At 38.7% G+C, this 24,646-nt stretch overlaps 1 protein-coding gene across 7 annotated transcripts in view; it reads right to left on the reverse strand.

Moving 5' to 3' along the window:
• Window positions 1-359: 359 nt before the first annotated feature.
• sox13 (SRY-box 13) overlaps window positions 360-24,646 on the reverse strand; it is a 121,355-nt gene continuing 97,068 nt past the window's right edge. For 5 of the 7 annotated variants that reach the window (XM_012963150.3, XM_018091271.2, XM_018091270.2 and 2 more), the window contains 6 exons: window positions 24,419-24,572; window positions 24,099-24,205; window positions 10,916-11,012; window positions 10,113-10,235; window positions 4,156-4,372; window positions 360-1,904 (listed from right to left, as the gene is read on the reverse strand). In XM_012963150.3, coding sequence (XP_012818604.1) covers window positions 1,658-1,904; window positions 4,156-4,372; window positions 10,113-10,235; window positions 10,916-11,012; window positions 24,099-24,205; window positions 24,419-24,572 — 945 coding nt within the window. In that variant the 3' untranslated portion in view covers window positions 360-1,657. 7 annotated transcript variants of the gene reach the window in all.

A 24,646-nucleotide genomic window follows, 5' to 3' on the forward strand; every position in this document is an offset into this window, starting at 1 on the left:
CCAGACCAGAGAATAGCTTGCTAAATTCAATTCGGTCTGGGGTCCATAATGTGATGTTGGTGTGTTGGCCCATAGAGAGTCAGACTACCTTGGTGTTACTTTCTCCACCCATATCTCCAGTATGTTGGCAAAATAAACAACTACCTCTGCACATTATGCCTGAACCTATAAAACCCATAAAAATTTACATTTATGGAGGTAAAAGCTCTTCCTTCTTAAAATCTTACTGGACAAAGAGAACCCACTTGGGTTTGTATATATGTGAAAGAAATGAGCATTTCTAAAATGAGGAAAGCAAGCTGTGAAAATGGTTACATAAACTTAGTTCTTTTATATTTACAGAATGACACAGACAAGGGTCACATAAAATGAACAGTTTATTTTCTTCCTTCCTCAATAAAGATTTAGGGCACAGGAAAATAATTCTGGCTTAAGTTACACTCTGATTAAAAAAAAAGTTAAAAATGACCTTTCCATGTTTACAAAATAAAAAAATACATACTTACAAGTGAGTATGTATCTTTTCTATGAGGTATGCAGATAAAGAGGCAGCCTTATCCTTTTCCATCTATACAATAAGGCACTTTGGGGTATAAAAAGATGACTGTTCATCTGAGTTTTGACATTCACTAAAGTAGGCAACAAACATGGCTTCTTTTATTCCAAAAAAGATCCAATCCTATAAAGGTAATCAAAACCTATACTCCTATTATGCAGATAGATTATTGGTATACTTTAAAATAGGGCTGTCGAACTGGCCCACTGACTGGGTGTCACCATCCAAGAAACTTTTATGACCACCATCCTCTGTAAGGTCTACACAGACATCATTTTATGAAAATCATTTTTACATAAACTGACCTTAGAACATGCAGAATGGCAAGTGGTTGTCCCACTGCTTGCATATTGTTGCACATCACTGTCTTTGTAATATTGTAGATAATATTTTTTATCAAGTTTCCATGTGATACAGACCTTACTAGTTTACCATTAGTTAACACTTAAAATGTGTGACATTAGCCTAGTAGCATGGTGATGCTTGGTGATGTATTGTAACAGCACTTTTGTTACAGACCTTTAAAGGATGTCGGTCATCCAGCTGCAGCTTGCTGTACTACAGATGTTAAAACATATAAGCTCTATGCCGTACAGAATCCCTGCTTCTTAACATAAAGGGAATAAATACCAGCAATTTTGTGGACAGGTGTATTACTGTTTTTGTTTACTTTCTAAAAGTTATAGCTTCCATTCACATCTCCCAGCTCTGATGCATCAGAAATGCATATGGTGGCCAACAAAATGCAAGCATGCAGGGCATAATGTCACTTTTATTTCTGTCATATCAGATCTGGGACATGTGAACAGACGACATCAGAGGCTATAATTCTTGTACAGTAAAAAAAATATACTTGTTTCATTGTAAAATTGCTGCTTTTTGTGAATTCTAACAAAATCCTTCAACTTAGATACATTTTTCATTGTCTTTAAAAAAAAAATGCCTATATGTTAAGATACAGTGCTTTTACTCCTTTCAAGTTTCTTCTTCAAGTTGAAAAAAATCCTCCAGAGATGATGTGCAAGTGTAGACTTTTAATGTGTGAAATAATAAACAGGTATAAATTGTGACAGGATAAATGCTGATTTTTCTTTCTTTTCCTCAGTCTGTGATTACCACCAATTCCCCATCACTCTTTCCAGAATCTTCAGAGTCACTACAGATATCTTTGGCCATAGGGATTGCACCATGGGGTTCATGGGACACCAGAAGATGACTTTTAACAACTTGAATGTTACAGTCCTGGGGATTGTAGTGGTCAGAAGAAGGAAGCTGTGACAGATTGTCCAACAAAGACTGTGATGAGAATCCAGATGGTGAAGGGGGACATTGTAGAGCTCCTATAGACCTTATATAGAGAACAGATAAAATATTAAGACATAGCAGACACTGTTGTGCCCCCGAGTAACTATTTCTAACCTATAGTGAAACACCAAAAGGCACTGTAAGGGATCTATTGTTCATTTTGCCCCTATAAATGTGTGTAAAAATAAACATATATACATATAAACACCACCATAAGCAGAGCAACTGCAGGTGTAGAAAATGGCAATTCTCTTACTGAATGCACCACTTAAACTTAAAACACAACAGGTCTTATACTTGAGATTAAAAGTAATTTGACCTACATTATAATTAAAAGTACATAAAAGCATTTCCTATTTTTTCTTTGCATTACTGCACTTTAATCCTACAGAAAGTAGAAAGCACTTTAAGGGAAAAGGAAAGGCTAAGTCACTTGGGGGTGCCAAAATATTAGCCCGGGGTACCGGCAGCGAGTGCTTCCTTCTTCCTTCTGTTGTCAAAATCCCTGGGCCGGCGCATGCGCAGTAAAGTGAAAAGCCGATTTTTTTGTTAAAGTTCGGATTTCCACTCTACTGTGCATGCGCAAGCATGCGAAGAAGGAAGAGGAGACACTGGCTCGCAGGTACCCCGGGGCTGGTGTGGTTTTCTCCTAATAGGGGCACAAGCCCGGGGTAAAAGGTAAAGCGATTAAAGTCAATTGGGGGTGCCTAACATTTAGGGGAGGGTTCACTTTTAAGTTTAGTATGTTATAGAATGGCCTATTCCTAACAACTTTGCAATTGGTCTTCCTAATTAATTTTTTTATAGTTCTTGAATAATTTGCCTTTCTCTTCTGCCTCTTTCCAGCTTTCAAATGGGGGTCACTGACCCTGGCAGCGAAAATGTGTTGCTCTGTGACTTTTCACGCTCCTACCATCAGGCAGGCGGTACAGGAGCATCCAGACCCGCACCAGCAGATACAGAGACAGTTTCTACCCACAAGCTATCAGGCTTCTGAACTGCTGACATTCTACCCAAACCAACACACACTCCCCATAACTACTGGACTCTTCCCAGTGTCACTTTAAGTAAAGCCACTTTAAATCCTCACTGCACAATTTCAAATATTGCATTTTATTATTGTAAATACTTGTACCTTTATTGCACACTTTTATTATATTTAATATTTGTATTTTTTTTTGTTTGTTTTTGTTTTGTTTGTCTATGTAAAGTTGGGAGGAACACGGGTCAAAAAAATTTCATTACAGTAATGATGCTTCATTGTTATTTGTATATGACAATAAACTTGAAACTTGAAAAACTTGAAACTCTGCGAGGCTACAATTTTATTATTGTAATTTTTTATTACTTATTTTTCCATGCAGGCCCCTTAACTATTCATATTCCCATCTCTTGTTTAAACCCCTACCTGTTAGCTAGGATAAATAAGACCCTAGCAACCAGATAGCTGCTGAAATACCAAATGGAGAACTGCTGAACAAAAAGCTAAATAAGTGAAAAACCATTAAAAATAAAAGAGGACCAATTGCAAATTGTCTACATTATATGTATATATTTATTTATATCTATTTATATGCATATCTTAATTATATTAAAAGTTAATTTAAGTTAATTTAAAGGTGAACTACCCCTTTAAGCTAACTGATCACAAACACAAATGGATGGAGAATCCCTCACAGAAGTGCACGTATGAATACTTTTACATCCTAAGCATTTTAGGGTAAAAAAGCTCTCCCACCCAGTCAGTGGGAACCGCAAGTGGTAGTTGGGAGGCGTTTTCGAGCGCACATGATTACTTTGTACAAGTACATTAGAGTGGATTATAGCCAGATAGGGGGTGTTCTTTTTTCCCATAAAAACGATCAACGCACCAGAGGTCACCCCTTTAGATTGGAGGAATGGAACTTTTATTTAAAGCAGTGTAGGGGTTTTTTCATGGAGAAGGCAGTGAGGTTGTGGAATGCCCTTCCTAGTGATGTTGCGATGGCAGATTCTGTTAATGTCTTGTGGAGGGGCTTGGATGAGTTTTTAAACAAGCATGGTATCCCAGGCAATTGTAATAATAAAATCTACAGTTAGTATTGATGTTGGTATATATGGTTTATGTATGTGAGTGTATAGATGGGTCAGTGTAGGGTTGTGGGTGCTGGGTTGAACTCTGTTCTTTTTTCAACCCTATGTAACTATGTAGCACGGCATGCAAATAAACTGCTAATTTTGCTGGAACTTAAAGGGTTAAGGCAAATTTCACAGTACATTGCCTTATTTTTTTATCCTGCATTTTAAACACTTACGTAATAACATATCCTTGCCTTGTGTCTTGCCTGCGGTTCTTCATAAGAGCTTTGTACTCTCCCACACGTAGTCTCTTTCCCTCGACAATGCAAGTGCGTTTGGGGCGTGGCTTGTACTTATAGTCTGGATATCTCTCCAAGTGTTGGCGACTAAGCCTTGCTTGCTCCTCATAATAGGGCTGCTTCTCAGCGTTACTCATAGATTTCCAACGAGACCCTAAGTACAACAATAATAAAATACAAGGCTCTTATAAATTTTTATAACAACAGAGATGGTGGGTCAGACTCACAACTGACCCACCCTCTTTGTCAGGGAATAGCTGTCAATCAGTAGACTACACCAGCCATAGGTAGCCAGGAACCGGGTGATTAGGTGTGGTGCATCCACAGTTATGAATAAATAAAAGTAAATATATTCATGAGAGACAGTGTAAAACTTTGCAAGACAAGTTTTTCCATATACAGCTAGGTCCATAAATATATGGACAAAGACAACTTTTTTCTAATTTTGGTTCTGTACATTACCACAATGCATTTTAAATGAAACAACTCAGATGCAGTTGAAGTGCAGACTTTCAGCTTTAATTCAGTGGGGTGAACAAAACGATTGCATAAAAATGTGAGGACACTAAAGCATTTTTTTAACATAATCCCTTCATTCCAGGGGCTCAAAAGTAATTGGACAAATAAAGTAACTGGAAATAAAATGTTCATTTCTAATACTTGGTTGAAAACCCTTTGCTGGCAATGACAGCCTGAAGTCTTGAACTCATGGACATCACCAGATGCTGGGTTTCCTCATTTTTAATGCTTTGCCAGGCCTTTATTGCAGCGGCTTTCAGTTGCTGTTTGTTTGTGGGCCTTTCTGTCCAAAGTTTAGTCTTCAACAAGTGAAATGCATACTCAATTGGGTTAAGATCAGGTGACTGACTTGGCCATTCAAGAATTTTCCACTTCTTTGCTTTAATAAACTCCTGGGTTGCTTTGGCTGTGTGTTTTGGGTCACTGTCCATCTGTATCATGAAACACCGCCCAATCAATGACTGCATTTAACTTGATTTGAGCAGACAGTACGTCGCTGAACAACTCAGAATTCATTCGGCTGCTTCTGTCCTGTGCCACATCATCAATATAAACACTAGTATCCCTGTACCACTGGCAGCCATGCACGCCCAAGCCATCACACTGCCTCCACCCGTGTTTTACAAACGATGTGGTATGCTTTGGATAATGAGCTGTTCCACACCTTCTCTATACTTTTTTCTTGCCATCATTCTGATCTTGGTTTCATCTGTCCAAAGAATGTTTTTCCAGAACTTGCTGGCTTTTTTTAGTCCAATCTAGCCTTTCTATTCTTGAGGATTATGAGAGGCTTGCACCTTGCAGTACACCCTCTGTATTTACTGTCATGCAGTCTTCTCTTTATGCTAGACTTAGATATCGATACACCTACCCCCTAGAGAGTGTTGTTCACTTGGTTGGCTGTTGTGAAGGGGTTTCTCTTCACCACAGAAATGATTCTACGATCATCCACCACTGTTGTTTTCTGTGGATGTCCAGGTCTTTTTGCGTTGCTGAGTTCACCAGTGCTTGCTTTCTTTCTCAGGATGTACCAAACTGTAGATTTTGCCACTCCTAAAATTGTAGCAATTTCTCGATGGGTTTTTTCTGTTTTCACAGCTTAAGGATGGATTCTTTCACCTTCTTTGAACGCATGTTGTCTGTTCACAGCAAAATCTTCTACAAGCAAGCACCACACCTCAAATCAACTTCAGGCCTTTTATTTGCTTAATTGATAATGACATAATGACGGACTTGCCAACACCCGCCCATGAAATAGCCTTTGAGTCAATTGTCCAATTACTTTTGAGCCCTTGTCCAATTACTTTTGAGCCTGATTGTGTTAAAAAAAATGCTTTAGTGGCCTCACATTTTTATGCAATCATTTTGTTCATCCCACTGAATTAAAGCTGCACTTCAACTGCATCTGAGTTGTTTCATTTAAAATGCATTGAAGCTATTGCATGTATTGAAAATTAGGATTTAATAGGTATCACTGAGACCTGGTGGGATGATAAATGCGACTGGGCTGTGAATTTAAATGGTTATACACTTTTTAGGAGGGACAGTGAGATTAAAAAGGGTGGAGGGGTTTGTCTTCACGTAAAGTCAGATTTAAAGCCATGTAATAAAGACATTACCAATGAAAACGTCAAATCTCTTTGGGTAGAAATTTCAGTAGGGCTGATGGTCATTGGTGTATGCTATAAACCACCCCGTATAGATGAGGGGGATGAGGCCCAGCTATTGTTGCAAATGGAGGAGGCTTCAAAACTGGGTCAAGTTGTTATTATGGGGGACTTTAATTATCCGGACATTGACTGGAGTAATGGGGTGGCTAAGTCAGAAAAAGCTAGTAGGTTTGTAAATATGCTAAATGACAACTTTTTATTTCAGGCGGTTCAAGAACCTACTAGAAATGACTCTATTTTGGACCTGGTGATATCTAATAATAATGAACTCATCTCTAACATTTGTGTGGGTGAGCATCTGGGGAACAGTGATCACAACATGGTCTCCTTTGAGATAATGCTGCAGAGACAGCTCTATAAGGGAGTAACTAAAACGCTCAATTTTAGACATGCAGACTTTGCCAGTATAAGGGCATCTCTGCAATGTGTCAACTGGGAAAGGCTTTTCATGGGGTTAGACACAGAAGGAAAATGGAACATCTTTAAAACATTGCTTTGCAGGTATACGCAACAGTATATCTCCCTTGTAAGCAAGGAGAGGCATCGCAAAGCAAAACCTTTATGGCTGAATAAAGGTGTTAGTGTTGAGGTTGGTAAGAAAAGACGTGCTTTTAGGGCATTCAAGTTAGCTGGGACAGCAGAAACTTTCATCAGGTACAAGGAAGCAAATAAAGCATGCAAAAAAGCTATCAAGCAAGCTAAAATAGAGATGGAAAGGGATATTGCAGCTAGGAGTAAAAAGAATCCAAAATCATTTTTTAATTATGTGAATAGTAAAAAAATGAAGCAAGAAGGGGTGGGAACCTTATTATCATGGGGGGGTAAGTTGGTTGATGAGAACGGGGAAAAAGCTGAAATTTTGAACTCTTATTTTTCATCTGTCTATACATCTGAGGAGCCAGATAATGAAGGCTTCCCTTTTAATATGCCCAGTTCTAGTAATTTAGCTACTGACGCATGGGTCACTCGGGAGGAAATTCAAAAGAGACTTGAATATGTAAAGGTAAACAAAGGTCCAGGGCCAGATGGGATTCATCCCAGGGTATTAAATGAGCTGAGCGCTGTGATTGCCAAGCCTCTTCACTTAATTTTTCAGGATTCATTGAGGTCTGGCATGGTGCCGAGAGACTGGCGGATTGCTAATGTGGTGCCGTTATTTAAAAAGGGATCCCGTTCTCAGCCTGAAAACTATAGGCCTGTTAGTCTGACATCAGTAGTAGGAAAAATTTTGGAAGGGGTAATAAGGGATAGGGTACAAAACTATTAGTTTGTGCCAGCATGGTTTTATGCGTAACAGATCTTGCCAGACTAATTTAGTCGCCTTTTATGAGGAGGTGAGTAGGAACCTCGATGCTGGAATGGCAGTTGATGTCATCTACTTGGACTTTGCTAAAGCGTTTGATACAGTACCTCACAGAAGGTTAATGATCAAATTAAGGAATATTGGCCTAGAACATAATATTTGTAATTGGATAGAGAACTGGCTGAAGGATAGAGTACAAAGTGGTGGTAAATGGAACATTTTCTAATTGGACCAGTGTGGTTAGTGGAGTACCGCAGAGGTCAGTCCTTGGTCCTTTGCTTTTTAACTTGTTTATTAATGACCTGGAGGAGGGCATAGAGAGTACTGTTTCTATTTTTGCTGATGACACAAAATTGTGCAAAACTATAAGTTCCATGCAGGATGCTGCCGCTTTACAGAGCGATTTGACAAAATTGGAAAACTGGGCAGCAAACTGGAAAATGAGGTTCAATGTTGATAAGTGCAAAGTTATGCATTTTGGTAGGAATAATATAAACGCGAACTATCTACTGAATGGTAGTGTGTTGGGGGTATCCTTAATGGAGAAGGATCTAGGGGTTTTTGTTGATAACAAATTGTCTAATTCCAGGCAGTATAATTCTGTGGCTACTAAAGCAAATAAAGTGCTGTATTGTATAAAAAAGGGCACTGACTCAAGGGATGAGAACATAATTTTGCCCCTTTATAGGTCCCTGGTAAGGCCTCACCTTGAGTATGCAGTGCAGTTTTGGGCTCCAGTCCTTAAGAAGGATATTAATGAGCTGGAGAGAGTGCAGAGATGTGCAACTAAACTGGTAAAGGGGATGGACGATTTAAACTATGAGGTGAGACTGTCGAGGTTGAGGTTGTTTTCTCTGAAAAAGAGGCGCTTGCGAGGGGACATGATTACTCTGTACAAGTACATTAGAGGGGATTATAGGCAGATGGGGGATGTTCTTTTTTCCCATAAAAACAATCAACGCACCAGAGGTCACCCCTTTAGATTAGAGGAACGGAGCTTCCATTTGAAGCAGCGTAGGTGGTTTTTCACGGTGAAGGCAGAGAGGTTGTGGAATGCCCTTCCTAGAGATGTGGTAGTGGCAGATTTTGTTAATGCCTTTAAGAGGGGCCTAGATGAGTTCTTGAACAATCAGAATATCCAAGGCTATTGTGATACTAATATCTACAGTTAGTACTAGTGGTTGTATTTATAGTTTATGTATGTGAGTGTATAGATTGGTAGGTGTGGGTTAGGTGTGCTGGGTTTACTTGGATGGGTTGAACTTGATGGAAACTGGTCTTTTTTCAACCCTATGTAACTATGTAACTATTGTGGTAATGTACAGAACCAAAATTAGAAAAAAGTTGCCTCTGTCCAAATATTTATTGACCTAACTGTATATATCAGCATGTAGAACACAGTGCACTTATATTATATGCAAAAATGTAATGGTGTAAGTCGACGTTTTGGTCAGCACCTGGGCCTTTCTTGGGTGACTGCACTGCCTTTCAAACTGTACATACAGTATATATATTAGGCTTAGACACCCATCAAAACTTCTGAGTTCAGCTCTTTTTAAAATTGTATATATAACATCAAAAAGTGTTTTTTTTTTACATTCAAAGTTTGAACCCCTACAAATAAATATTAACAAACACCTTATTTATATGAGAGGGGTTTTCATTCTACAGTGCTGTGGAAAGCCATGAATGACTTTTGGCCAGTTTTTCTTCTCCTGTTTAAGAATTAACATTGTATGCTACAGAGCTTATCTGTTATCTGACATGTAAACATGTTTATTTTTCCTATTCAGCTTCCATGACTACCCCCTTGGCTACATAGTAGCTTATTTATATAGAGTTTTTGAAGCAAGTGTTTGTAACCAGCACTGCAGTACTGAGCCTCTATTATCCATTGTGTAAAGAAAACCAAACCCAATCTATTGTGTTTCATGTGAATTTACACAAGAAAGCCCTGCAAAATAAATATAAAAATGCCTCACTTACTAAAGCACCGGTGTAGTAACTCCTTTAGGGCTCTGGCACACGGGGAGATTAGTCGCCCGCGACTAATCTCCCCGTGTGCCAGAGCCATTAGGGCACAATTAACTTCACTTGTGTACAAAAAAAAGTGTACCTGAACTCAAGAGAAAGATGCAGTTTTTGAGTGCAGATACAAGGGGATGTGGAAGTGAGCAAATGCTCTTTTAGCCCGGGGCCTTACTTTGGAGGCCACAAGTTTGGTTTTGCGAGTATGCAATTCACAGTCAGGTGCAAATCTTTTAATCAATGCTGGGGATTAACACCTGACATCCACAGGCAATTAGAACCTGTGGCAGTAGCACCTAAATTTTTGTGCTTTTGCCCTAGCCCCCATTTGTAATTGGCAATGAAACTTAAAGGTTAACTCCTGGCAATCTCACCTAAAATCTTACTGATGCTAGAATTATGCATGTCAGGAAATGCTTGCAGGATCTTCCGCCTCTCATCTTTTGCCCATACCATAAACGCATTCATGGGGCGTTTAATATGACTACCACGAGATCCTGGAGGAAAAAAATTACAAAGCTGCAAAATGACAGTGGAGATTCAAGATACCTTACTGGATATTAAAAATCTTTCACTTTTAAAAGGCAGACATGGTTAAGAATATGACATTTTGATACCACACAAAACCATATGCCAGGGGAAAGCTGGTCTCCAACAGTTTACATGAATTTACTCATCAATTTCTCCTCAATTTTTTAACATGAAAACTCCATACAGTAGGGTGTGAAGTGCTATACAAGGGTGTAAAGGGCAATACATATAATTTGCCAAAACCTTGTTATATAGTAAATGTACATATATCCGCTTGCACTGGTCCGATTAATCCACCCACAGGCCAACTGACTGGATCAGTATGTGAATGTAAGGGCAATGCAGTTCCAGTTTAACAACTGACCATTATTTGTGTACTGAAAGAAGTCATCATTACTCAGATGAGTGTATCTTTTTGCACATTCAGAGTAATCCATATGTGCATTCCCATAATTAAATGACTTTATTGGGTGTTCAAAAGATCCAGTTACACAAATCTATCAATCCCTGAGTGGCCAATATTACTGTAAACTGGTTCACAAAAAGAGAGCATTGAAAGAAACAGGAATTGGTTTTGTCAAAGCAAAATCTAATTTCTGTTTAAAAGAAAAGTAAAATATTTATTGATCTGAACTGAGGACCTTACCATCTATGTCCATGTTGCATCCTAAAACAGATTCTTCTGTGTGCTGTAGAGAAGCCCCATCCTGGACCTCCTTCTCTGGCAGGGTGTCCAAAAGCTCCTGCAATAGGCAATCAATTCAAGGTTTTTAAAAGTTTTTTTTTTTCTTTTGAGCATTTTACTTTTTTTTTTTTCAATTCTTTTTTTATTGTAAATTTTTCATAGGAAATGGGTACAGAAAAAAGAAAAGGGAGAGGAAAGGGAAGGGAATACAGCTGTCAACAAATTACACTTAAAATATGTACAATTATCAGAAAAAATTGACAATAACAGTTGGTAGTATATCTATAGTATCTTTATTCTAGTGGGAGGGGGGTTAATAGCTTATACCTTTATTTCCCTTTATTTCTTTATTTTTATAATGCAACTAGTTTCAAAAAGATTTTTAAGACAGTCTATAACCTGGTTTATAGTGTTTGTAAATAATTAATCCATGGTGACCATACATTCCAATAATATTGGCTTTTATTTTGTAACATAAGTGTAATTTCCTCCATTTTCCTAGTCTCTTCGACAGTTACTTGCCAGAGTAAGAAGGAGGAGAGGTTGATTTCCATTTCTATGCCTATGAGTAAGTGCGTTCGCGCACGAAACATGTCAGGCGTCTAGTTTTTAGATGGAACAATAAAGACCTGGTTTTAGCAGCATGTCGTGTCCGGAGATGTTTGGAGCCCAACTGTATATGTTATCATACCATTCCCAACTAGAAAAGGAGCCAGGTTCCATACTTGGAGTAAAGTTTGGGTTATTAAGCAATGGTTGAAGTACATATGGGCATTTCGATAAATTATATTTTTCTTTATTACTGTGCCATACTTTAAGGGTTGCTTGTATGAGAGGATGTGAGCTTACCTTTGCTAGTGTCGAATCATTATTTACCCATACTAGATTCTTAAGGGGGCAAGGTACGAAGGATTGTTCTAGTTCTATCCAATCCTTCCTATCCTTGCCCCAAGTCCAATTTAACAAACGTGTTAAATGGTTAGAGATATAATACAATTTAATATCTGGAAGTGCCAAACCGCCCTTATCCTTAGGAAGTATAAGGAGATCATATTTCAGTCTCGGTTTTTTGCCGGACCAAATGAATCTTGATATCATAGATTTTAATGATGTAAAATATGCTTGTGGTAAGTGAATTGGAAGTACTTGTAATAAATAAAGAATCTTAGGTATAAAAGTCATTTTAACGGCCTGGACTCTTCCAAACCAGGATAGGTGTAACTTTCCCCATTTTTCTAATAATTTCTGGAGGGCTGTCATTAAAGGGATGTAGTTATCCTTATAACAATTTCCCAAATCTGAATGTAAGTTTACTCCCAAGTATCTAATGTAAGATTTTGTCCATTTAAAGGGGAACTTTTCTTCAAGAGCAGTTTTTGTTATGTCAGGGATATTAATGTTGAGTATCTCTGACTTCGAGTAATTTACCTTAAAGTTAGAGAGTTCTCCAAAAATTTTCAATAAATGGACTATATTTGGGAGAGAGATAATAGGGTTAGTAACAAACATAAGTAGGTCATCTGCAAAAGCAGCACTCTTATATTCCTTCCCTTTTATTATTATTCCTGAAATATCTGTGTTATTCCGAATATGTGCTAATAACGTTTCCATAATCATTATAAATAATATGGGAGAGAGAGGGCATCCCTGTCTGGTTCCATTAAAGATTTCTACTTTAGATGATAATAATCCATTTACTCTTATTCTAGCTGATGGTGAATGGTATAATGCTAACACCCTTTGTCTAGTCAAAAGACCCAAGCCGAAGCCTTCCAAAGTTTTGTCTAAAAAAGCCCATGAAATCCTATCAAACGCTTTTTCAGCATCTGTCGTAAGAATCACAGCCGGTATTTTTTTTTGTTGTGCATATTTAATTAATGATATGACTTTAGTTGTGTTGTCTTTACCCTCTCTTTTAGGAACAAACCCTGCCTGATCGGGATGGATCACTAAAGGTAAGTATTTTTTTAATCTATTTCCGATCATCTTTGCATAGAGTTTCAAATCAATATTTATCAAAGAAATCGGTCTGTAACTAGAGCAAAGTTGAGGGTCTTTATCTGGTTTGGGAATTATTGTAATGTGTGCTGCTTGGGCTTGGGGATAGAATTTATAAACCCCAATAGAATTAAAGTAAGACAATAAAGGGTTGCTTAATTCTTTTTTAAAAGCTTTATAGAAGAGAGCCGTATATCCATCAGGTCCTGGGCTTTTCCCAGTGACTAAAGAATCTATGTTCTCTTCTAATTCATTTAGAGTGAACGGTGCATCTAATATGTGGCTCTGTTCTTCTGTAAGAGGGTTCAATTTAGCTTCTTTAATAAAGGAATTGATTTTCCCCAAGTGACCGTCTAATAATCTATTTTCTTGAATTTTATACAGTGATTGGTAATAATGATGGAAGGCTTCTGCTATTCCTCTAGTATCATATTGTACTGTATTGTTTTGATCTTTAATAGAGGAAATATAAGTTTGAGGCTGCACTTTTTTAATTATTCTAGCAAAGTGTTTGTTACATTTATCTCCTAATTCATAACTTCTTTGTTTACTTCTCATGTATGCCTTATAAATTTTTTGTTCTAATAGTGCTTTCAACTGCATTCTCTTACTTTCTAATGTGAGAGAAATATTTCTAGCTAAGGTTTCTTTATGTGTTTGTTCTAATTTCGCAATTTCCTCTATTAATGATGTTATTTCTTTTTCCCTTTCTCTTTTCAGTTTACTGGCTAAAGAAATCAAAAGTCCTCTAACCACACATTTCAAAGTTTCCCATTTTGTCGAAGGAGAAATCTCTGGAGTATCATTATTTTGTAGAGTATCAGTTATTAAAGTTTGTATTTGTTTTTTTATTTGTTCTCTGTGTAGTAGAAGGTCATTAAACTTCCAAGTATATTCCAGTTTAAAAGTATGTGGTATGGTAAATAAAGTCAAGACTGGAGAATGATCGGAAACCGAACTATTACCTATGAATGTTTTATCGAATAAATGCGCCCATTGCTGGGAAATAAAAATGTAGTCAATTCTAGAATAAACGTTATTTGTTTTAGAAAAATGTGTAAAATCTCTTTTTTTTTGATTTTTTATTCTCCAGATATCTATTAATCGTTGTTCTGCTAACAGTTTTTTAATCTCCTTGAGCCCTCTATATGATATATTAGTCCTTAGTGACGAAGTATCAATTAAGGGATTCAGGGTCAGATTAAAATCACCACCTAGTATAATTAAACCTTCCGCAAAATTTTCTAGAGTCTCCAAAAACTGCCTTAAAAAAATAATTTGTCCCTGATTAGGCACATATACATTTGCTATAGTACATTTTAATGCCGCCAATTTACCCTTTAAAATCAAAAATCTTCCCTCTTTATCAGTTAAAGTCTCTTTATGGGTATATGGTAAGTCTTTATGGAGCATAGTAAGTACCCCAGTTGCCTTTTTGGTTGGATTATTACTGAAAAATACATGTGGAAAATTTTTAAGATTAATATAGGGTATATGATTAACCTTAAAATGAGATTCCTGAAGCATGACGATCTGCGATTTTGCCCTCCTACACTCGTTAAAGATTAATGATCTCTTAACTGGTTCATTAATACCATTCACATTATATGAAAAAACCGTACAATCAATTGAATTATTATTAACCATTGTTGTTAATAAATTTGTGCATAATTACATATTTTAGTAGCTTATGCTTGTTGACAGTTTGCCGTGGGGTGGGATCAGGTAAAAAAATAAAAAAAAAAAAACATAAAAGAACTTAGAACAGTTAATTTAACAAAAAAGAAAAAGAAAAAGAAAAAGAAAAGGAAAAAAAAATAAAAAATATATAGCCGCTGTAGTCTTAATGGGGTTTTTACCCCTAACTGATGTAATAAAAAAGCGGCGAGGGTATATAGTACCCTTGATTTGGGGGTAAGAGGTTGGTTGAAGCAGGAGATAGTCATTTAAACTTATCTCTAGATGGCACAGTTTTGTCTCCCCGTGCCAGCCTTAACTGTATAACCTCTATATAGGGATATATATAAGATGTCAAATTAAGTGTACTTATAAAATAACCTGTAACCAGAAAGTGAAAGACACTAATATTATTCAGCATATCGAGTCAAGTACTTAGCCCTATAAGTGGTAAAAGTTAGTGGTATATCATACTTATCATTTGTTCATTATTCCTGGGCTAGTATATAAACCTAATACAGTCTATTAATACCTTAACACCCCTATCAGTCCAAAAATCCCTACCAGCGCTGTAGAAAAACACCCAAAAAAAAAAAAGAAAGAGAGAAAAAAAAAAAATATATATATATATTAGACTCAGTTCCTTTTGGTGCTTTTGAAGTAGTGGTAAGCTTGCGCTACCTTTTAAATACCCATTAATTTAGAACCGGTCTTGATCTGTCTCTCAAGGTCCTAGTAGTGCATGGAGTATGTTTCGGTATGGAAGGCCGCTGCCACTCTCCTTGTAAATCAAAGGACAAATCTGGTACTTTAACTTGAGAAGCATACCAACCGGGTAGCTCTATAGACGGAAGATGGAGTTTTTTAATAAAATTGTCCGTATCCGCAGGGTTGCGTATAGTAGCTACAGTCCCATCCTTATTTACAGTCAGAGAGAAAGGGTATCCCCATCTATATAGTATGTTTTTCTCTCTCAAAACATCTGTTAGTGGTTTAAGTAGCTTCCTTTTCATCAACATAGTTCTGGATATATCCTGAAACAGCTTAATAGGGCAGTCTTGATATGTGAGATTAGTGATCTCTTTGGATTTTGTAATAATCTCTTCTTTAAGAGAGAAGCTGTAAAAACAACACAGTATGTCTCTGGGGGCACTCAGCGGGGCTGCCTTTGGTTTTTGCACCCTGTGAGCTCTTTCTATTTTGATGTCAGAAGGAGATTCTCTTTTAAGAATATTAGCAAAAATCTGCAAGAGTAGTCTTAATTTCCTCGTTCTGAATGGCCTCAGGAACCCCCCGTACTCTTATATTATTTCTCCTGTTCCTGTTCTCTTGATCCTCTATTTGTCTCTGTAATTCTGAGATAGTAGAATCTTGTTGTTGTATGTGAGTATATAAAGCTTCTTGATTAGTAAAAGCCTTACTTTGGTTGTATTCAAAATCCTCCATGCGTGTAGCAAGAGAGTGTATATCTTTTTTAATATCCTGAATATCCTCTTTTATCATAGAAGTCATTTCCAAGAGCATGCCCTTAATATCAGCTTTTGAGGGGAGGGTAGCGATATAGGAGGGTAAATCAAGCTCTTCCTCACCTTCGCTATCCTGCTCAGACAGATCTCTGTTTGTGTCTCCCTCCTCCTCCTGCTGCACGAGTACGGGCGCCATGATGGTTTCGTGCCTACCCGTTTTCCTTTTAAAAAACTGCGGCATTAATTCCGTTTGTCCCGGCGGTTGCTTCCTCTCTGGCAAGCGCTCTTTATCCGCCTTATCGGCTTTGTTTCTGCCTGTCTTCCCCATCTTTCCACGGGCACCGAACGGCTGGAACGGGGAGAGCAGCACGGAGCTCTAAACACCCGCTGCCATACAGCTCCAAGACAAGCCACGCCCCCCCGTCTTGAGCACTTTACTTATCTCTAAAAACACAAACAACAAAACCCCAGTGCCTCCTCCTGTAAGGGCCCCCTCCCAAACCACAACTAATACTCCAACCAAAGCTAGCCCCTTGCCCTATACCTAACCTGAGAATTCTTTGGGGGTAGGGGTCATCTGGCCCGATGTGCAATCTCCTAGTGATGATCACTGACATGGAACAGTTGAACTAGAATCCTAGGTCCAAGCAACTTCCAGTGTGCACAATCCTTCTGGAGATCAACTACTCAAAGCCTGCACACAAGCCATCAAGCCAAATTAATTTCCATACCTCCCAACATTTGAAAAATAGAAAGAAGGACAAAATCTGCCTATATGCTGTGCAGCAACATTTTCTGCCTCTGTGGCCACACTTTCTAACACCACACCATATACCACACCTTTTCATGGTTGGAATAGCAGAATCAGACATTAAAGTGTACTAGCATTTTATGACACAGTGGCCCCCACCAGTTCATGACATACTGTGGCCCTAGGTATTCCATTACATTCCTAAGAATTGGCTTTGGTGGCTGTGGATAATTGCTGGCAACTGATTAACACTGTTTTATAAAGTACTATGCATGGCATCAAATAAGGAAGCAAAAAAGCAACTGTAGTGTTTACACCCCCCCAGCAGGGTCTGTGCAGAGGAGAAGAATTAGCAGATGAATAATGCTGATAATATCTCTTCAGCTGTATATTTTCTGTTAACTATGTATATGGCAAAGATTGTTCTATTATTGTGAACTCGTAAATTTACAAATGTTGTACAAAGGTGAACAACCCCTTTAAGAAGTGTCATTTATTTTAGATTCTAGCTTGAATTTTTAATTGAAGAATCTGCACTTTATAATACAGTTGAGAGCAAACTCTCAAGTACACAGCACTTGACAATTTAGTTGTAAAGTGTGGAATAACACAGGGAAACCCCTTTGGAGAGAGTTGTCTTTATTTTTTGTCTTTATATGATTGGCATTGCTTGGTTCTATACCCAAAGTACCATTGGGAAGACCAGAAGAGAGCCACCAAAAAAAGGACATTTACTGAAGACTTTGAATATGTGAATATCAAACCACAAGATTTTATTAAAATGTTTTACTTAATTAATATAGAGACTGATAAAATGTGGTGTAAGCGAAGGATTACAACCTCAGCTCCTAAATTTGACATCTGTCTTTGGCAAGATATTTGAAGATTTTTTTAAGAGATCACATTTGAAATTATGTTATAGAGCATTGCATTATGAGTAGTCATCAGCATGGCTTTATAAGATAAGTAATGTCAAACAAATTTGATTGCTTTTTATGAGGAGGTACGTAAAAAGTTTGATAGTGGGAATGCAGTAAATGTGATGCATTTGGATTTTGCAAAAGCGTTTGATACAGTGCCACATAAATGACTGCTTTCTAAACTAAGATCTATTGGTCTTAGTAATGTTGTTTATATGTGGAAAAGAAACTGGATAAAGCGTACAAAAAAAATCGTGTACAAAAAAATCACGTCATGGTACATCTAAGTCAAACTCTTAGTGGGCTTCAGAGCGTTCTGTTTTGGGTCCACTTTTATTAAATATATCTTTATTAATGACTTATGGGAAGGTACTGAAAGCAACATATCTTATTGCAGATGACACAAAATTATGCAGCCCAATCTCCCCGTGTGCCAGAGCCCTTACAATTTAGGTGGCAGATGAGATTCAATGTTGATAAATGTAATCTTATGCCTGGGATATATAAATATGACAGCCATACCATTTAAGTAGAAGGAAAGGTAAAACCTAAGTAAGCTTTATCAGAAACGTCTATGTAAATACAGCCATAAGCACTCACAGAAAAGCTGCAGTTCTCCATCAGAAGAAACACAGGATTTCTTGTCTCCTTCTTTGGGAACATGTTCTTCAGTATCAGACTTCCTCTCTTTTAGGGCTACTTCAGGTTTGGGGCACAAGCCTGCTCAGTTCTCCCCTCTCTCCCTCTCCAGCTCCTTTCACCCATAAGAGTGCATAAGAACTCACTTCCCCACCGTTAGGAATGTGTGATCTGTGCTTCCAACAGCTATAACTGCAGCAGGAAGCTACAAAGACCAAGCTAAAATGACAGCTGCTATCAGAGGGAGCTTCTAGGGCTCTTTACTCAGGTATAGTAAAGTTTTCTGCTGAATTAATATAGTGTTCTAGGTTGCACTAATATAGTAAATCTATTGCCAGTAAAATGCCAAAATTACTTTCCTTCCCCTTTAATGGAACTGTGTTAGGCCAGTTCCATTGGAGAAGAATCTAGAAGTACCTATAGATAATAAACTTGGCCGTAGCAAGCAATGCCAGTTAGCAGCTGCAAAGGCAAACAAGGTTTTGAGCAATATTAAAAGGGACTCTCATTTGAAAATAAGGTCATTCTTTTTCTTTACAAAGCACTGGTGAGGCTGTGCATTTCTGGTCTCCAGTGCTCAAAACAGATATTATTAAATTAAGGTAGCCATACAGGGCAAATTTAAGCTGCCTATTCAGTCTCAGACCACGTCAGCAGCTTTTCTAAACATTAATGGGACATCCGACAGTCCTGTCTGATCAACATCTGGCTAAAAATATCGATATATTGAATATGATAGATATCAATAGGGCAGGTTTACTGTATATATCCCCTCCATTTGCCAGCACCATTGCATTTTCCTAAAGCAAATAGCTTTCACCTGGTGGCAATTTTTCCTCTGATACATACAGTGGATATAAAAAGTCTACACCTGGTAAACTGTCAGGTTCCTGTGCTGTACAAAAATGAGACAAAGATAAATCATTTCAGAACTTTTTCCACCTTTAATGTGACCTATAAACTGTACCACTTAATTGAAGAACAAACTGAAATCTTTTAGGTGGAGGGAAGAAAACCAAAAAAACTAAAATAATGTGGTTGCATAAGTGTGCACACCCTCTTCTAACTGGGGATGTAGCTGTTTTCAGAATTAAGCAATCACATTCAAAATCATGTTAAATAGGAGTCAGCATACACCTGCCATCATTTAAAGTGCCTCTGATTAACCCCAAATAAAGTTCAGCTGCTCTAGTTGGTCTTTCCTGACATTTTTCTAGTCACATCCCACAGCAAAAGTCATGGTCCACAGAGAGCTTCCAAAGCATCAGTGGGATCTCATTGTTAAAAGATATCAGTCAGGAGAAGGGTACAAAAGAATTTCCAAGGCATCAGATGCTATGATACTATGGAACACAGTGAAGTCATCAAGTGGAGAAAATATGGCACAACAGTGACATTACAAAGAACTTGATGTCCCTCCAAAATTGAAGAAAAGACGAGAAGAAAACTGGTCAGGGAGGCTACCAAGATGCCTACAGCAACATTAAAGGAGCTGCAGGAATATCTGGCAAGTACTGGCTTGTGTGGTGCATGTGACAACAATCTCCCGTATTCTTCATATGTCTGGGCTATGGGGTAGAGTGGCAAGACGAAAGCCTTTTCTTAAGAAGAAAAACATCCAAGCCAGGCTACATTTTGCAAAAAAACATCTGAAGTCTCCCAAAAGCATGTGGGAAAAGGTGTTATGGTGATGAAACCAAGGTTGAACTTTTTGTCCATAATTCCAAAAAATATGTTTGGTGCAAAAACAATACTGCACATCACCAAAAGAACACCATACCCACAGTGAAACATGGTGGTGGTGGCAGAATCATGCTTTGGAGCTGTTTTTCTTCAGCTGGAACTGGGGCCTTAGTTAAGATAGAGGGAATTATAAATAGTTCCAAATACCAGTCAATATTGGCACAAAACCTTCAGGCTTCTGCTAGAAAGCTGAACATGAGGAGGAACTTTATCTTTCAGCATGACAATGACCCAAAGCATACATCCAAATCAACAAAGGAATGGCTTCACCGGAAGAAGGTTAAAGTTTTGGAATGGCCCAGCCAGAGCCCAGACCTGAATCCGATTGAAAATCTGTGGGGTGATCTGAAGAGGGCTGTGCACAGGAGATGCCCTTGCAATCTGACAGATTTGGAGTGTTTCTGCAAAGAAGAGTGGGCAAATCTTGCAAAGTCAAAATGTGCCATGCTGATAGACTCATGCCCAAAAAGAGTGTTGTAATAAAATCGAAAAGTGCTTCAACAACGTATTAGTTTAAAGGACAAGGAAAGGCTAAGTCACTTGGGGTGCCAAAATGTTAGACACCCCCAAGTGACTTAAATCGCTTACCTTGTACCCCGGGCTGGTGCCCCTGTTAGGAGAAAACAGCACCAACCCAGGGTAGCTGTAGCGCAGCACTTCCTCTTTCCGCCTTCGCTTTTGGAAGAACTAACGGCAGGCGCATGCGCAGTAGAGTGAAAAGCCGACTTCTCTGTTAAAGTTCGGCTTTTCACTCTACTGCGCATGCACGCGCGGCCGAAGACGGAAGGAGGAATCGCTGCAGCTACCCCGGGCTGGTGCTGTTCTCTCCTAACAGGGGCACCAGCCCGGTGTAGAAGGTAAGCGATTTAAGTCACTTGGGCGTGCCTAACATTTTGGCACCCCCAAGTGACTTTGCGTTTCCTTTTCCTTTAAGGGTGTGCACACTTATGCAACCACATTATTTTGGTTTTCTTCCCTCAACCTAAAAGATTTCAGTTTGTTTTTCAATTGAGTGGTACAGTTTATAGGTCACATTAAAGGTGGAAAAACTTCTGAAATTATTTACCTTTGTCTCATTTTTGTACAGCAGAGGAACCTGACATTTTACCAGGGTTATGTAGACTTTATGTAGACTATATCCACTGCAATTGGACACAATTAAATCTGCAAACAGCCTACACACACAGACCCTTATTCAGCATACATTTAATCAAGAATACAGGCTCACACAGGCACAACTGTCTCTGATGAAAGTTCTGCTTTGTTTGAGCTGAGCTCAGGAGAGTTGGTTGGGAGGAAAAAATTGAAGCAGACAGCTAGAGCTGAGTTTCTATGGGAACCAGCAATGCCATCTCTTCACTGGTTGCTAGACTGGGGGGCGTGTTTGGTAATCTGAGCTTAGAACAACTGAGCATGCCCACAAGCCAACAGCCAAAGCAAATTCCTGAGGGAGGGGGCCGAATGGTTTACAGGAGGAGAAGCAAATCTAAGTGATTAAGGGGATGTTGCAGCCTTACTATTAACCTCTGGACAACCAGTGTGGCAGGTATTGAAAGAATTCAAAGAGGCTGTTCAATGATTACATTGTTGTGTGTGGGGTTTACATGTCCCCACACGCATCCCAACAGATTTGCCAGATTGTGTGAAGAAGATGGGAGTGTTCTAGATGGTGGTTCTAGATGAGGCTGATCTCTCTAACAGCCGGGTTTCTCTAGTAGTGGTGGGGAGGAAAGCAAAGCTAGGCCTAAACAGATGGTGGTTATAGGGGATACGATCATTAGGAAAGTGGACAGGGCAATCTGTCAAGCGGATCGCTTCAACCGAACAGTTTGCTGTCTTCCTGGTGCCAGGGTTCGGCATGTGGTTGATCGGGCTGACAAATTATTGGGAGGGGCTGGGCATGACCCAGCTGTCTTGGTACATATCGGTACTAACGACAAAATGAATGGTAGGTGGAGGACCTTAAAGAGTGAGTTCAGGGATCTAGGCTCTAAGATTAAGGAAAGGTCCTCCAATGTCGTTTTTTCAGAAATTTTGCCGGTGCCACGTGCAAATTTAGGGAGACAGCGGGAGCTAAATCCGTGGCTAAAGTCTTGGTGTATGAAGGAAGGGTTTGGGTTCCTAGAGCACTGGGCTGACTTTTCTTTGGGGTACAATCTATACAGCCGTGACGGATTGCACCTCAATGGAAGGGGGTCTGCTGTGCTAGGGGAGAGAATGGTTAAGAGGCTGGAGGAGTTTTTAAACTAGACAAGGGGGGGGGGTGAGCTACAGTTTTATAGGAAATCTAGTGTAGATGGGGCAATGGGGCTAGCAAAGGGTTGTGGCGGAGGAGTGTGGGGGGCATATAGTTTATCAGATAAGGAGCTTCCATGGTTACAAGGGAAACAGACTAATTTTCACCTTAGCTCTAACTCTCCTTTAGCTAATGTAAACAATCTCCACTGCATGCTGGCTAATGCGCAAAGCTTGTCGGGTAAATTAGGGGAGCTGAAGGCTATTGTATGTATTGAAAATTATGATTTAATTGGTATCACTGAGACCTGGTGGGATGAAAAATGCGTCTGGGACGTGAATTTAAATGGTTATACACTTTTTAGGAGGGACAGAGAGATTAAAAAGGGTGGAGGGGTTTGTCTTTATGTAAAGTCAGATTTAAAGCCACATAATAAAGACATTACCAATTAAAACGTTGATACTCTTTGGGTAGAAATTTCAGTAGGGCAGAAGGTCACAAAGAAAATGATAATTGGTGTATGCTATAAACCACCCTGTATAGATGAGGAGGATGGGACCCAGATACTGTAGCAAATGGAGGAGGCTTCACAACTGGGTCAAGTTGTTATTATGGGGGACTTTAATTATCGGGACATTGACTGGAGTAATGGGGTGGCTAAGTCAGAAAAAGCTAGTAGGTTTGTAAATATGCTAAATGACAACTTTTTATTTCAGACGGTTCAAGAACCTACTAGGAATTACTCTATTTTGGACCTGGTAATAACTAATAACACTGAACTCATCTCTAACATTTGTGTGGGTGAGCATTTGGGGAACAGTGATCACAACATGGTCTAAAACGCTTGATTTTAGACGTGCAGACTTTGCCAGTATCCTTCTCTGCAATGTGTCAACTGGGAAAGGCTTTTCATAGGGTTAGACACAGAAGGAAAATGGAACATCTTTAAAACATTGCTTTGCAGGTATACACAACAGTATATTCCCCTTGTAAGCAAGGAGAGGCATCGCAAAGCAAAACCTTTATGGCTGAATAAAAGTGTTAGTGTCGAGGTTGGTAAGAAAAAATGTGCTTTTAAAGCATTCAAGTTAGCTGGGACAGCAGAAACTTTCATCAGGTACAAGGAAGCAAATAAAGCATGCAAAAGAGCTATCACCGGGCTAGTGGTTGTATATATAGTTTATGTATGTGAATGTATAGATTGGTAAGTATAGGTTGGGTTTACTTGGATGTTGGGTTTACTTGGATGGGTTGAACTTGATGGACTCTGGTCTTTTTTCAACCCTATGTAACTATGTAAAACCATCTTAAATCTTATTATACTATACTTAAAGGCATTGTTCACCTTTACATTAAGTTTTAGTATTTTATAGATGTCCTGTTCTGAGAAACTTTTCAATTGTTCCATAGCAAACTGACAGCAGCTGAAATTCCAATCTGCAAAGCTGCTGAACAAAAAGCTAAATAATTGAAGACAAAAAATAGCAACTAAGGTGTAGATTTATTTAAGTGTGAAATAGGTAAATGAAGACAAAACTCCTAACCTCTGCACTTGATAGGAGAGCTGCCTAGAGAAAAGATAGATTGTTTTCACAGGCAAAAATAGGCATCATGAAACATCACAGCAATTAAATGCTGAAATAAAATCAACTGAAGGTGTAGGATGATGGTGGCATAACTTCTTTAATGTAGCCCACTCTTACATATTTGTTACCTTTCTGTACTTTTGTTGATGATGTTCTGGGGATGTGTTCTGCCCATGAAGCAGCTGACATGCTTCCTGAATTGCTTTAGTTATGGCATCCCCTTCTCCTAGAAAACCTGTTTTGGTTTGAGAAAAATAGCATATATGGGGAAAAGAAACCAACACAGAGTAAGAAAACAATAAAAAGTTAAGATAAAACAGACTACAGTTAAACTATCAGGAGAGGGCGATTTTTCATGCACAAATAGTGGTGTTGTGATAGAAAGAGGAGTTCATGACACAAAGCATTTTTAGATGGAGAGATATTATTGAGATGAAAACATCCATACCCAGTGGTAAATTGGCTTTCTGGGGGCTAGATGCAGAATCCATGCTACTGCCACCTTGACTGCCCACTGGGGACATTCTGTATTTAGGAGAGCTTCTGGAGTTGGGAACCTGGTCAGTGGGTTTCGCTGTTAAATTTAGAGGCTGGGATGTTTCCTAGGATATGAAATGTTACAAATCTAGGTCACCGTCTTATCTCATGTTAGACTTTCACGCTCCCATTGTTAATA

This window comes from Xenopus tropicalis, chromosome 2 (assembly GCF_000004195.4).
Source record: "Xenopus tropicalis strain Nigerian chromosome 2, UCB_Xtro_10.0, whole genome shotgun sequence".
Taxonomy (NCBI): domain Eukaryota; kingdom Metazoa; phylum Chordata; class Amphibia; order Anura; family Pipidae; genus Xenopus; species Xenopus tropicalis.